The sequence below is a fragment of the Ammodytes marinus genome, assembly GCF_949987685.1.
Source record: "Ammodytes marinus genome assembly, chromosome: 6".
NCBI classification, from domain to species: domain Eukaryota; kingdom Metazoa; phylum Chordata; class Actinopteri; order Uranoscopiformes; family Ammodytidae; genus Ammodytes; species Ammodytes marinus.
This window is the reverse complement of record NC_137235.1, coordinates 5,418,879-5,432,113: the sequence shown is the minus strand read 5'-3', so window position 1 is coordinate 5,432,113 and position 13,235 is coordinate 5,418,879. Positions and strand designations below refer to the sequence as shown.

At 41.3% G+C, this 13,235-nt stretch overlaps 2 protein-coding genes across 3 annotated transcripts in view; one reads left to right on the top strand and one right to left on the bottom strand.

Moving 5' to 3' along the window:
- frem3 (Fras1 related extracellular matrix 3) overlaps positions 1 to 874 on the top strand; it is a gene marked incomplete at both ends in the record, with an annotated part of 31,313 nt that extends 30,439 nt beyond the window's left edge. The window contains 2 exons of the mRNA XM_080029997.1: positions 18 to 164; positions 296 to 874. Coding sequence (XP_079886123.1) covers positions 18 to 164; positions 296 to 874 — 726 coding nt within the window. The remainder of the gene's footprint in view (positions 1 to 17; positions 165 to 295) is intronic.
- A 1,070-nt stretch (positions 875 to 1,944) lies between these two features.
- Positions 1,945 to 12,087, bottom strand: smarca5 (SNF2 related chromatin remodeling ATPase 5). 2 transcript variants are annotated; one of them, XM_080028716.1, is made up of 24 exons: positions 11,837 to 12,087; positions 10,635 to 10,766; positions 10,374 to 10,540; positions 10,174 to 10,283; positions 9,958 to 10,058; positions 8,977 to 9,156; positions 8,366 to 8,521; positions 8,125 to 8,256; positions 7,874 to 7,942; positions 7,644 to 7,753; positions 6,838 to 7,064; positions 6,586 to 6,707; positions 6,315 to 6,467; positions 5,889 to 6,021; positions 5,322 to 5,470; positions 4,680 to 4,802; positions 4,422 to 4,529; positions 4,198 to 4,311; positions 3,937 to 4,059; positions 3,683 to 3,815; positions 3,401 to 3,519; positions 2,955 to 3,167; positions 2,728 to 2,838; positions 1,945 to 2,450 (listed from the first exon to the last, which is right to left on the bottom strand). In XM_080028716.1, the coding sequence occupies exons 1-24, from the start codon at positions 11,906 to 11,908 to the stop codon at positions 2,385 to 2,387; spliced, it is 3,123 nt and encodes a 1,040-aa protein (XP_079884842.1). In that variant the 5' UTR covers positions 11,909 to 12,087; the 3' UTR covers positions 1,945 to 2,384. The 2 variants fall into 2 exon arrangements, with proteins under 2 accessions (XP_079884842.1, XP_079884843.1); XM_080028717.1 differs by having other exon boundaries at positions 10,174 to 10,274.
- Positions 12,088 to 13,235: the final 1,148 nt, after the last annotated feature.

The following is a 13,235-nucleotide window of genomic DNA, read 5'->3' as shown; positions in this document are numbered from 1 at the left end:
TTTGTGTTGTTCTACAGGACAAGGCCCAGCCAGACACTCAAGCCACAGCATTCGGTGATATTGCTTTCAAGGCCACACTGGCTCATGACACACCCGGAGGTCTGCCTTTGGTCAGACAACCAGGATCAGACGGCTTCACACTCGCCTCATCTCCACTGTTCCAGGTCTGTATAATTCTCAAATACTGTAAAGGTCAATCTAAAAATAATATTGAGTATCAATATCAATATCATGTAATGCAAAAGCAGATCCATCAATAAGGACCACACTAAAACATATTGTGTTTCTCCTGCAGGTGGCTGCTGGTAGAGAATGGTTCATCCACACCATCTACACCGTCCGCTCCAGAGAGAATGCCAACCGCAACATCGGCAAGCGCAGTGTAGAGTACCTGCAGCACAGCATGTCTTCTGTTGAGCAGCCCGATACCTCCATCATGGCCTCCCCTCACCAGCGCCACCGCCGGGCCGCCCCTGCTGCCCCTGACGTGGGTCTAACTCAGGACATTGGTGTGGAAAAGAACCGGGGAACCAACATCCAACACATCGCTCTGGACCGCGCAGACCGCATGGTGGTGAGCCAGCGCCAACCATGGTCCCCTAACCGAGACACCCTCCTGGAGCGCCCTCTGCTAGAGAGCTCAGGCAAAGAGCCGGCTGATAGCTCCACTGTTCCTATGTTAGTGGGCCTTGCTGGTATGATTCTCCTTATCTGTCTCATCGCCACCATTGTTATCCTACTACTAAGGCGTAAGAGGAAGGAGAAGAAAACACAGCAGTTCCCTCCCTACACCACCTCCTCTTCTACTGCCTACAACGGCTTCAGCCAAGGCCCGGCGCGCATGTGGAGCAACTCAGACAGCTCTGAGGTCTAGATCTGGACTCCCATTCACCTTTTAAAACACCTTCAGAAAGACCATGATAGTCACCTCCACCATTGTGCCTTCAAAGCCCAACTCTAGTAGCACTGAATAGAGCCCAGTACAACCTGTGGACAGCACAATATGTCAGTGCTTGGGGGGGCCTACATGTAGAGAATGCACCAGTTTTTACCAGAGGCGTATTGATCTTTGATAATGGTTTGTTCTTGTAATGTTTGTTCTTCTTGCTGTAATGTACTGTAGGGTTTTGCCTTTTTTTGAACCATGGATGTGCATAGAAGCGCCTCAAAAGGATTCACTGGTTGCCAATTTGTAAAATATCCCGCTTCATCCAATGTTTTGCAAATGCATGAAAATCGCAATTTAGTAAATGCAATTATTTATCGAGTAAACGTCAAATGTTAAAATTTCACGAAAGAACATCATTTTACATGTTCCTCCTTTAAAAAATTACCAGTTTACCAAGTTTTTTTTACTGTGTTCATTATTTTATTTTGTGGAGAGTAGAGCAGAATGGACTGAATGTTAGTTGAAGCTGACCTTAATGAATGAAAATGTGTGATTTTTAGTATTATAGTATTTCACTGCAGGATACCTACCCACTGCTGAGTAACGATACCAATATGGGGTTATTGAAAGGGATTGTAAATGTCATTTTAGACTTTTGAAAATGCAGAAATTACTTTTTTTTTTTTTTTTTACTTTACTTTAAATTGAAATCAGAATCGTATCCATCCGTGTACATATCTATTTAGGACTATGAAAAAAGAAAAAGAAAAAAGAGAAAGGTATTATTACACCCTGGTGAAACTTGAACTATAGGTCTTTCTGGTTTGTTGATCAAGTCCTGAAAAAACAAAGTGCAGTATAAGTTATAATTATTCTCCTACAGGGGACATAATAGTTCAATGTGCCAATGTGTTAGTAGACTTTTATGGCTTATTCATTTTGTGTCAATTTCAAGAGTTTGGAATGTTTGTACACTTCAACTGCCAAATACAAATGTACTTTTTTTGAATCAGTGTCTTATTTACCAGAGCGCAGACATTTTTATATATAAAAAAAAGGTTTGTTTATTTATGATGTTCGAAAAAAAAGGACATTTTCTACTTCACATAGGAAGATACAAGAACAAATGTTTTCTTAAAAATAAAAAGGGTACATATTGTTTGGAGCAATGGAATGTGGTACAACCAACAGGCATAAATACAATTATTTCAATTTAGTACTAGTAAAAAAAACAAAAAAAAAAACAAGGGCTAGCAAACAAAAATCTTAAACCAGCGTAGCTGCAATGTTTAGATAAGTGACAACAAGGCAGGCTTGTTAAAGGAGCTCTTCCTAAAACCTAATACAATGACATCAGTCCATCCAATGGTTTTTACACAGTACATTATCAAAGCCTGCAAACCAAACACAGACACTAGGACTAACCATACCGGAGCTGGCTGCCATTCTACAATTCTGGCACTATTCATTCAGTAGATTAATGTTGTGATCGGCTTCACAACTTGAGCTTTTTCCTGCGTCCACGACCATCTTGGTTTACATCCGACTTCCGTTTCTGGGCCTGGGGAAGAAGAAAATAATGAGGATAAACGTAATAAGTGGTGGCATTAAACTCAGGGCCTGCCACGAAGACAAAGACGGGGCTGGGTAGCAAAGTTTAAAAAGTTGTACTTTTTCTTAGAAACAGACACAACATAAGATAACTTTCCAAATTAAAAATTTAAGGTAAAAAAAAAATACATAAAATTACAAATGTGTGCCCTAGACAAATGTTATTTTAATGTAAACATCTCAGTTAGCATGAACAAACAACTAGCTTTCTTTCTGTAATAACTTACCGATGCGGTCTTTGGGCCACGTTTCTTCTTCTCAGCCTTCTCCCTCTCCTCCAGCTCCATGTTCTCTCTCTCAATCAGTGTGATCAGGGTGTTGCATCGCCTTTGGAGCTCCTACACACACACAAAAACAGAATAGAAATTTTAAACAACATTTTTTAAACCTCACGAAACAAAAACAAAACAAAAAAAATTACAGGAAAAAATTGTTCAAGTATTCCAAACTTTACCATGGCGGTCCTGGACTTGAGGAACCAGTCGAAGCGGAACTGTGGCGAGTTGCGGATGCACTGGCGCAGCTCGTCGTACACACTCTCCTTGTCGAAGCCCAGCTTGTGGAGCATGCAGATGAGGAAGCGGTCCTCCTCCTCCGTGTAGTTCTTGCCTTTGTTGGTGCCGTAGGAGATACGCAGCTGATGGAAGGGAGCCTTGTAACGACCAATCTGAGCAAGGACACAGAAAAAATATGTATATTGATAAAGATGCATACATTAATCAGAAGGAGCAGATAAGGTTTAAATTATTTCAATAAAGTTGAAATTTGATAATGTCATGAAGAGATAATTAAGGCATCAGAGCAAGATTATGAGGTGTTTCACATAAGGCTCGATAAGATAAAGCTAACAAGGTAGTTTTTACGAGAAATGAAGAGCCAAATATTTGACAGTCAGCTCACCTTTGAGTCCAGTGCTTTCTTGATGCTGATCCTCCTCTGGATCCTGGCCTCTCCTCTCTCGATCTGGGCCATGATCTTCTCGATGTCCTGCAGCTCGTTACAGCGCTCCCAGAACACAGCTGGAGGAACAGATACAGACAGGTGTTTAATAATAATAATAATACATTTTATTTATATATACATTTTATTTATATAGCGCTTTTCTCTCTCTTAGTTAATATACATAAAAGTTTAAAGTTTGCAAGTGGACTCACATAATTTATAATATATATTTTTAATTACCCGAATATTCCATGACTTCCTCTGGAGTTTTGCCCTCCACCTCTCTGGCAATGTTCTCGATATCATCTCTTCCCCACTTCTCGTTGGCTTTGATGAACTGGTTGAAGTCACGTTTGTTCCAAATAGTAAATCCCTGCAATGAAGACGCAGTGGATCAAAATATGCAAGCTCTGGACCACAGACACAAAACATTAAAATCTTTTACTTGTAGCATATTATAAATACGACTGTACTTAGCGAGGAATAATGGTTACCTGTTGGAGCAGGTTCTCCTTCTCCTCCAGCTCCTCCTCTGTGAGCGCCTCGGCCTCGTCGATCTTGGCCTGCTCTTCTTTCTGGAGCGTGGCTGAATTTGGCATCTCAGGATTACGGGGAACCTGAAGAGACACAGCCGCAGACAGACTTAGAACCATTTCTAGAAGATATTCATACTTCAATCAAATGTAGAAAAATATACATATCCAATTCTTATCTATATATAAAATCTTTTTTTTTAATTTTTTTTATTGCCATACCTTGTAGCCTATGGTCTTCCTGTAGTACAGAATTTCCTTTTCAAGAAGCTCAAAAAGACGCGGCGGGAAGAACTGGAAGTCCTGTACATTTGGCTGCTTGGGTGGACGAGGAGCCTGGGAATTGAAGTCAAATAAACAAATGAGAGAACGCCACCATCAGAACATTAATGACACACTCCGTTGCATTAATGCCTAAGGGCGTTGATAGAGGGATCCGTCCCTACCTTGGGTGCTTTGGGCTCACTGACTCGCAGTGCTTCTCTGAAATACGCATCCACGGCGTAATTGGCTTTCCTTTCTCTCTTGGGCGGTTCGATCCAGTTGGTGATGGCCTGAATGAAGTCATTGAAAGGAGGTAAATACTCAAAAGGGACTGATGTTGTTGAAATAAGGTACTTGAAGTCTGATGAAATGTATGTGACATCCTGTAGCAGAAAATATCAATACATTTTCAAAAGACGGAATGTTTTTAGTCCGTGTACCTTTTTCTTCTCCCTGTAATCTTCTCCTTCGAATGTGTACACGCTGTTGTTCTCCGTATCCATGGTGAAGTTTCTCAGAGAGCTCTCGCCCAGGTTGGACATTTTCTCCTTCAACTCCATGGTCTAAGAAATGACAAGATCAGGGTTCATTTCTCAGCAAACAACTTAAAAGGAATAAGACTTTAGACTTTATTGTCCCCAAGGGGAAATTCTTTTCCACTTCACATACATTTATGGGCTGCACGCCGACAGACAATAGACAGATGGACAACAAACACAACAAAATAAACATGCAGACAGAATATATAAACAGAGTGGGACTGGGGTGTTTTTATCTTGGCCTTCTGTTAAGTGCTGCTATGGCTGAAGGTACCAGGCTTTTGCCATAGCGAGCCCTCCATCACAACAGGGACCTGTACCTGCGTCCAGAGGGCATAATGGTGAAGTGGCAGTTTAGTGGGTGTGTGTTGTCCTGTGCTATTGTAAATGTGATGCGTGAGATGGCCTTGAGATTGAGCTCTGACAGTGTGGGTGTGGGGGGACCAATTCATTTGGCAGCTATATTTGTGACAGGTGAATAGGTCTTTAATAACTAGATGCAAAAAAATAATATATATATTGTCCACGGATTTATTCTCTGACCTTCTTTTCGCCTCTCTCCAGGATTTCGTCGATGTCGGCGTCTGTGATGTCGCTCTCTTTGGAGGCGAACACGTGTGTGGCGCCGTGGCGGATGATGGACAGCATCTCGTCCTTGCCCAGTTTGTTAGCGCTCGGGTCCACAAGTCTTCCTGTTAAGACCAACAGAAGACTTGGTGGTTTATGCAAATCTCTGATCTACATGTTGTGTTTAATTTTAAAGCACCAAGATTAAAAGGTGGCTGTCGAAAACGTTTGTCAAAAACAGCTTTTATCCAAATCCATGAATATCTCCTTACGTCCACTACTAGTCCGTACTGTATGTGCGCAGAAATAAATCTGGTGTTAATACACAGCCTAGGCTCTGTAAACTGGTATGTAAACAAAAGGGCTTACCGTAGCTAGCAACATGCCTGTTTACAGAGCCTAGGCTAGTAGTGTATTAACACTGGATTGTATGGACAAGTAGCAGATTGTGAGGATATATTCACTGATTGTGACAAAAAGTAATTTGCCTTGTGTACAAATACCCGAATGATGGTTCCAAATAAGACGGTAAAGATGAGCTACCTTGCTGGATGACAATGGAGTCCAGGCGCAGTTTCATCTCTGCCCTCTCCACGATCCTCTCCTCCACCGTGTTTTCAGTGATGAAGCGGAACACGCGTACCTGCTTTGTCTGACCGATCCTGTGAGCTCGGTCCTACAACAAAGAGACACAATTGGTCAAATTCCCATCCATATGAATTTAAACTTATACACTTTTTTTTTTAAGATTATTTTTGGCCATTTTCAAGCTTTATTAGATTGTACAGAGTTGAAATCGGTGGACAGAGTGAGGGGTGGGGGGGTGACCTGCATTAAAAGGTCCACGGTTAGGATTTGAACCCGCGACCACTGCAACCAAGCCAATCCACCAAGCCAACGGAGCGTCCCAACTTATACAGAATTTTTAAGGTATTGAAAGTATCCTATCTCGTAACTCCATGTCCTCACCATGGCCTGAAGGTCCACTTGAGGGTTCCAGTCCGAGTCGTACAGGATGACCACGTCTGCTGTGGCCAGGTTGATACCGAGGCCTCCGGCTCTGGTGCTCAACATGAAGATGAACTTGGAGCTGTTGGGCTCATTGTATGCGTTGATAGAGATCTGGAAAAACACACATTTATATTTTACCATCTCACAGCTTTCCTGAAAAAACGACAACAACCAAAAAACAGATGATAGTCAATATGAGTTCAATCTCTCACGTGACATCACACCACACCTGTCTCTCCTCGTGGGGCGTCTGGCCGTCCAGGCGACAGTAGTTGTGGTTCCTCCACATGCAGTAATCCTCCAAGATGTCCAGCATCCTGGTCATCTGACTGAAGATCAGAATACGAGAGCCTGGACAGGAGGAGAGGAATGGATGAGAAGGCAGCCCGGCTTTCACACAGCACAATAATAAACACAGTTGTTGTTCTGTTGAGACAGTATCTTAATTATTCTTAATAACAGGCCATGGCCATCCTCATACCTTGCTCCTTCATCTTGGGTAGCAGTTTGTCCAGTACGGCCATCTTGCCACTGTTGACGGCCAGGTGGAGGTCTGTGGTGTAGGGGGGCCCGGGCTCGGCTCCGTCAAACAGGTAAGGGTGGTTGCAGCATTTCCTCAGCTGCATGAGAACGTTCAGCAGACGCACCTTTTCCATTTTACCCGCTGAGTTCAGAATGTCAATGTCCTTCATCAGAATTTTAGTGTACCTGATGGGTTGAGAATAGGGGTGGTGAAAAAAGTCCATTCATGTAAAAAAAAAAATCACGATTCCTATCTCCTGACGGAAGACAGTCGGCAAATTCAGTGCATTTAGTTATCGAATTGATTCACATAAACAAAGTAAGCAGATTACAACGGTAAAATAATAATACTCTGGCTACTTGCATGCTGCGATAACTTGGGAGGGAAAAAAAGCAACTTCCCTGTGCAGACACTCTGACTGACTGATGTGCCCGCCCCTCACTGACAAATACTGGTTCTGATTGGCCAAATGACCGTCCGAGCTCCAGGTGATAGGAGCTACCGTCTGCCACTCATAGTCAGTCCCTATGGTCACTATGGGACCTCTATGGTAAATTGTGCTGGCCAAAAAAAGCTAGTAACATGCCCATTTACAGCGCCTTGGCTGTGTTTTAACACTGGATAATTTTTTCTGCACGCACACAGTACAGACAGGTCATGAGTAGACATTCACTGATTTTGACACAAAAGCATTCTCAAAACACACTGACTCCACCTTTAATGTTAGTATTCCAGAAAAAACTCACTTAACTGGGGATGCTTACCATTCTCTCTGCATCTTGCTGAGACCCACATACATCTTGATCTCTTTCTTGGGGAGCAGTGTCTTTTCTACGTCAGCTTTTATACGACGTAGCAAGAAGGGGCGCAGGACCTACACAAACAAATAGCAGGTCAAAAGGGGGTGTTAAGCCAAATAAGAGAGACATACTTTCAAACGTACTTGATTGATATATTGATTGGAAGATTGACATTAGGAAAATGCAATACTTACAGTGTGAAGACGTTCGACCAATAACTGATCACCCAGGCAGTTGTTGGTGTCAAACCAGGAGTCGAAATCCTTTGAAGAAGAAAATGGGATTAGTATCAATAATACAGAACATCTTGTCCATTTCTAGGCATTTCTCTTACCTATTAAATGTGTTTGTAAACAGACCAGTATTTACTAGGACGTAATACTAGTCTAGTTAAGTTCATTTATTAAGTTAGACTAAATGAACCTTTTTGGACTATTTCTCTCACCTCTGATGAGTTGAAGACATCAGGGAGCAGGAAGTTGAGCAGAGCCCACAGCTCGTGGAGGTTGTTTTGCAGGGGAGTTCCAGTGAGCAGCAAACGGTTGGTGGTCTTAAATTCTCGCACAATTTCTGATAGCTATGGGAAGACATTTTTTATTTTATTTTGATTATTTTCATTAGCCCTTGTTGTACAAAATTCATGTTTTTTTTTAATAATAATTCATCTTCTCAGTAACTGTCCTGACCTTTGATTTCTCATTCTTGATCCTGTGGGCTTCGTCAATGACCAGGTATCTCCAGTTGAACTTCTTGAACACGGCCTTCTCTATGATGAGCATCTCGTAGGATGTGACACACACGTCCCATTCTCCGGGCAGCAGCACATCTCTGATCAGGGCGTTCTGAAAAATACAACCAAAAACGTTTAGCGTTTCCAAACGGTAATACATAGCTTCATTTTGGTCTGAAGATAGTACACAGTAAATTTGCATGTTATTCCCGACAAGAATAAGTGTCGTTTGGAACAACTACCAAATAATTAAGAGACATTTTTGAACAGCCAAGCTAAAGTTATTTTGTGTTTATATTATGTTAAACATGTTCAATAAATTGACTAATACAAAATAAATAATAAATAATCAGCCGGATTAGTGGTCTACGCACTCCATTGATGTGATCAAAAACGCTGTTTCTGCACAAAAAAAACGTGCTTCACTATGACGAGATCCTGTATTATCGGTTGGCCAGACTTAATTCCCATTTTAAAATGTGCACATAAAAAAAAATACATATGAAACCTCATATTACTATATCCAAATGATGGTGAGTACTTCCAATGGTAATACTCAGGACCTACCCTCTGCTCTCTGTCTCCGATCAGGCAGACGGCGCGGAGTGAAGGCACCCATCTCTTGAACTCGTTCATCCAGTTGTAGAGGGTTGACTTGGGCACCAGCACCATGTGGGGGCCGGGGATGCTTCTGTAGTGTTTCATGTAACCAAGCAGGGAGATGGTCTGCAGGGTCTTTCCCAAACCCTGAGAAAACAGCAGAACGTATGTGTGTCAGATAGTAAAAAAAATATATATATTAAAAATATTTGTCTCTACCTTTTTGCTATTTCAACAATTACAGACAGATTCTTTATGCATTATATAAACAGAGCCAACACCAGTGAAGGCCAAGTGACATAGACAATGCACATTTTATATTTCAAAACTGTTTATGTTAACAGAATTTAATTTGCTTTATTGTATAATATTTTAATGCACAATACATGCTTTCTGGCTGTTGAACTTTGTCCCAGTTTTGCTACAAGTTGTTGTTTAGCCTTGAAGAAGAAACTGCCTAATAAGATTTTGGCACAATACAGAGGTATGACGCATTCATGTGCACAGTAGTTTCACTCCCCATATTCTGTTATCAGACATTGTATGAAGGATAACACCAGCTGAGATGAATTTCTGGGAATATCTGCCTAATTAAAATGTTTCTGCTTTCGCCAGCAAAACGGGCTGGACACACAAACCGAGTGTATACGCCTACACATTTCACTACATATAATCTCTGTACACTGTTCATTCGATGTATTCAACCATGTATCAAGCCAGGTACATTGTTGATTCCCTTGTATGCTGTTTGCAAGTAAATTCACCTGCTTCCAAGAAGGCCTGACTCAGTTTCAATTATTCAAACACTTGGGTAGTTTGATGAAATAATTCTAGTAACAGTTTATTTTAGTTAAATTTTGTATAACATCTGTCATAGAAAAACTCATATCAGTCGAGCACTTTCTAAAAGCCTACATAACAGTTCTATGACTGTGAGAAAGTACTGACCATCTCATCAGCGAGGATACCGTTGATGCCGTTCTCATACAGAGAGATGAGCCAGTTCAGACCGCGCACCTGATAGTCTCTCATTTTTCCTGATTTGACGTCTAGATGAGAGAAAAATAAAGAAAAATACGACTTAAAATCATAACTTCTTCACACCATATGCATTTACCACAATGCCTTCCTCTTAGGCACAAATATACACATGTCACTTCTTACATGACGGGGAATCATCAAAGCGAGTGCAGACAGTTGTAGTCTTGGAGCTTTCGCTGAGGAGCTCCTCGTCCTCCTCCTGCTCGGTGCGGCGATGGCGATTACTGTCAGACCCACAGAATAAAAAACACACAATCACGATGGGAGTAAAAGTTCCTTAAATTAAATGACTCTATCTAGTTCTCCTGTGGACATATACTCACTCTCCAACAGAGAGCAAGTTCTGTTTATCGTCTTTCTTGACGCGCGGCCGCCCCGGCTTCATCTTGAGAGGGGAGGTGGGGGTCTTCTGCGCCGCTGGTTGGATGAAGTGAGCGAACAACTCCGTCTGCTTCAACAGGTACTCAAATCTGTTGGTCCGGTCTGTGAGCTACATAAAAAAGAGCAATATATATTTTTTTAATTCTTCCAAAATAAAAGAGTGGTTTGCCATGTAATGTCACCAATAGAAAGAGTGTCCTTACCACTTTCTCCTCATAGGCCGGAAAGGCCTCTTTAACTTGGGATGAGGACGGGGAGCCATCTTGTGCGTCAGGCCCGGCCTCTGAAGAGGAGTCCCTTCCTGCATCGGAAGAATCTGACTTCACTGACTTCTCCTGAAGAAAGTAAACAGGACTGTTAGTGTTTAGTGGCTATCTTTTGATTTGTAACCATTAGCTCAACCTTGAATTATAAGCCAAGCCAACCATATTAGTTTTTGATGCAGCCTATGCCTTGACTGATAATGCACAAATTAAGCATACAAAAATACAGGGAAAAGCAAGTCAGTGAATATAAAAAGAGATTTTAATATAAAAAAAAATCGTAAAAAGAAGTGTGTGCAATTTTCCGCTCTTTAAAAAGAAGAGATGTACTGTAATTGTGATCACAATAATTGTTTGTTTAAGAAACACATGTATTGGGTTAATTGAATCCTTATTAACCTGAATTTCATTTATTTATGACGCTTATTGTTATTTACCAGATTTAGTGTTGACATATGCTCATAAATGTAGTTTTCTAACTTATAAAAGATGCATAATTTCAAATTGTCATCTGCGTTTGTACACCGGGTCTTTTGAGGCGTCAGTTAAGATTTTTTTTAATAGAACTTTTATGATAAGACTCAAAACTGCAACAAAGTTGCTGCGTAACAACAGCAACCATCCATGACTACAAAAGCCATGGCTGCAACTGTCCCACTGTCTGAAAACAAAGACGCCGATGGGACAGCTGGACGGGGTGGCTGCTGCTCAATGATTGTTTTCGCGATGTTTTCTAAAAAGCAGGGTCATAGTTACAGGCAACTGTGTAGAGAAACTGGATCTAGAAGTAAACAAAAAGTGCACGCTGAAAGTTCAATAGTGATGGATCAATGAGTGGCTAGCGAGGCTTGGGCTGCTATGGGAGCGCTTGTGGAGCAGGCTGGCCTTGTTGCTGTAACGTTAGCTTCAGTCTTCAGACCATGAGCTGCTGCTGTCGCGGTTTCATAATAGCGCCGTCGTTGCTAGCTAACTAGCCCAAACAGCCCGCATTAACACTGACAAAGGGACAAGTTTGAGGAAGCTGAATTTGAGAAATGATTAGGTAAAGTGTGACGGTTTTCGGATAATAAGACTTCTGGTTTCTGTAAAGAGATGTACGCGGGTGCTGAGGGGAGACAAAGCCCATTTTAAAGCATCTTTACCTCTGCTACTGCTGCTTCTTCAAGTTCCTTCGGCTCTTCCCGCGGCTCCGCGCTGTTTTCACTTTCGGACATTTTTTACGACTTTCCTCGTCGAATCAGAGAAATCGTCGGTTATTCCCAGTGCCTTGTGTGATTCCTTGCCAGAGCCGTTGAAGATTTCTCAGAACTTTCTCACAGTAAATGAGAACTGTCCTGTTGTTTATAATGAAAGACACACCGGTTGGTCCCAGGCAGCACGTTCGCGCTAGCACCCGCGTTCACAGCGCGCTAACGTTACCAGGTGTTCGCTCTGTATCGCGAGATTTGGTAATGCCGCCTTCGGTGACAGTTGGAAATAGATACAATCAGAACTCTGTTATTGTTATTGCACAGTGTACAATGAAATTAAGCAGCAGTCGTCAAGGAGCTCAGTGTAAATACGAACAGGCAGCGTTTACACAACTTTAACTGATACAAACATAACTATAAATAATATCTATAAAGCACAAAAATAAGTAAATTTTTTAGTATAAAACAAAACAGTAAATATTTGAGCAGCATAGTTAATTTGTAATAGCATTAAGGGCAAATCATAGGTGAAAATGGGTATGTAAAAAGAAGGTGCATTTAATTTGATGTAACATCTTTTAACACATAAAAACAAGATATCTAAATCTGATTTTAGGAGTCTATTCTACTGCCACAGAAGGGAGTCATTACAGTGTTGCTGAAGGAAACCTTCCATTAAAAGATAAAAACACTGAACACATAATATGTAATGTCAAATTATATTTTCTATAACTCCCCAAGGGCCTACAGTAGGCCTATACCCTGAGTCTATAAACAGTGTGTACGCTGCATTATGTATTTTAATCTTGCCCCTGTAAAGCACTTTGAGTGGCCTTGTGTTTGAATTGTGCTATATAAATAAACTTGCCTTGCCTTGCATTCAGTCTTTCCAATATACTGGTTTCACATTCTTTAACATTATGCTTCATTACTTATTGTATTAAAGTATGAAAGTATTGTTACAGCAAAGGGGACCACACAATAAATACAGAGGTAATTTGATCGTAGATTTATTTTCAACCCAAAGCCAACTTCACTCCCTTCACTGGACAACTCCAAAGTTGACATGGCCGTGGAGTACTTGAATGCAGCACATCAACAGAAGTGCTGAAATGCCTCAATAAAAATAAAAAAAACATTGTAATTTTTTCATTCAAAATGTCCAAAAAGATCGTCCACAATGAGAACCACTGATTATATTACTCAACATTTCACGATTTCACAACAGGCAATGTTAAGACGAGACGTGCTCCCTCCACACAAGGGTCCTTCCATCATTTCTGTCTGTAGGAATACGACGCTGAAGTTGGCAGCTGATTCGCAGCAGCCGATTCGGCAGTTAAGGAAAAGT

Coding starts and splice junctions, on each gene's coding strand:
- smarca5 (XM_080028716.1), bottom strand. CDS start 11,908: ATGTCCGAAAGTGAAAACAGCGCGGAGCCGCGGGAAGAGCCGAAGGAA. Junction 10,284..10,373: donor AACTTGCTCTCTGTTGGAGA/GTGAGTATATGT, acceptor TTTATTCTGTGG/GTCTGACAGTAATCGCCATC. Junction 7,943..8,124: donor ATGTCTTCAACTCATCAGAG/GTGAGAGAAATA, acceptor TCTTCTTCAAAG/GATTTCGACTCCTGGTTTGA.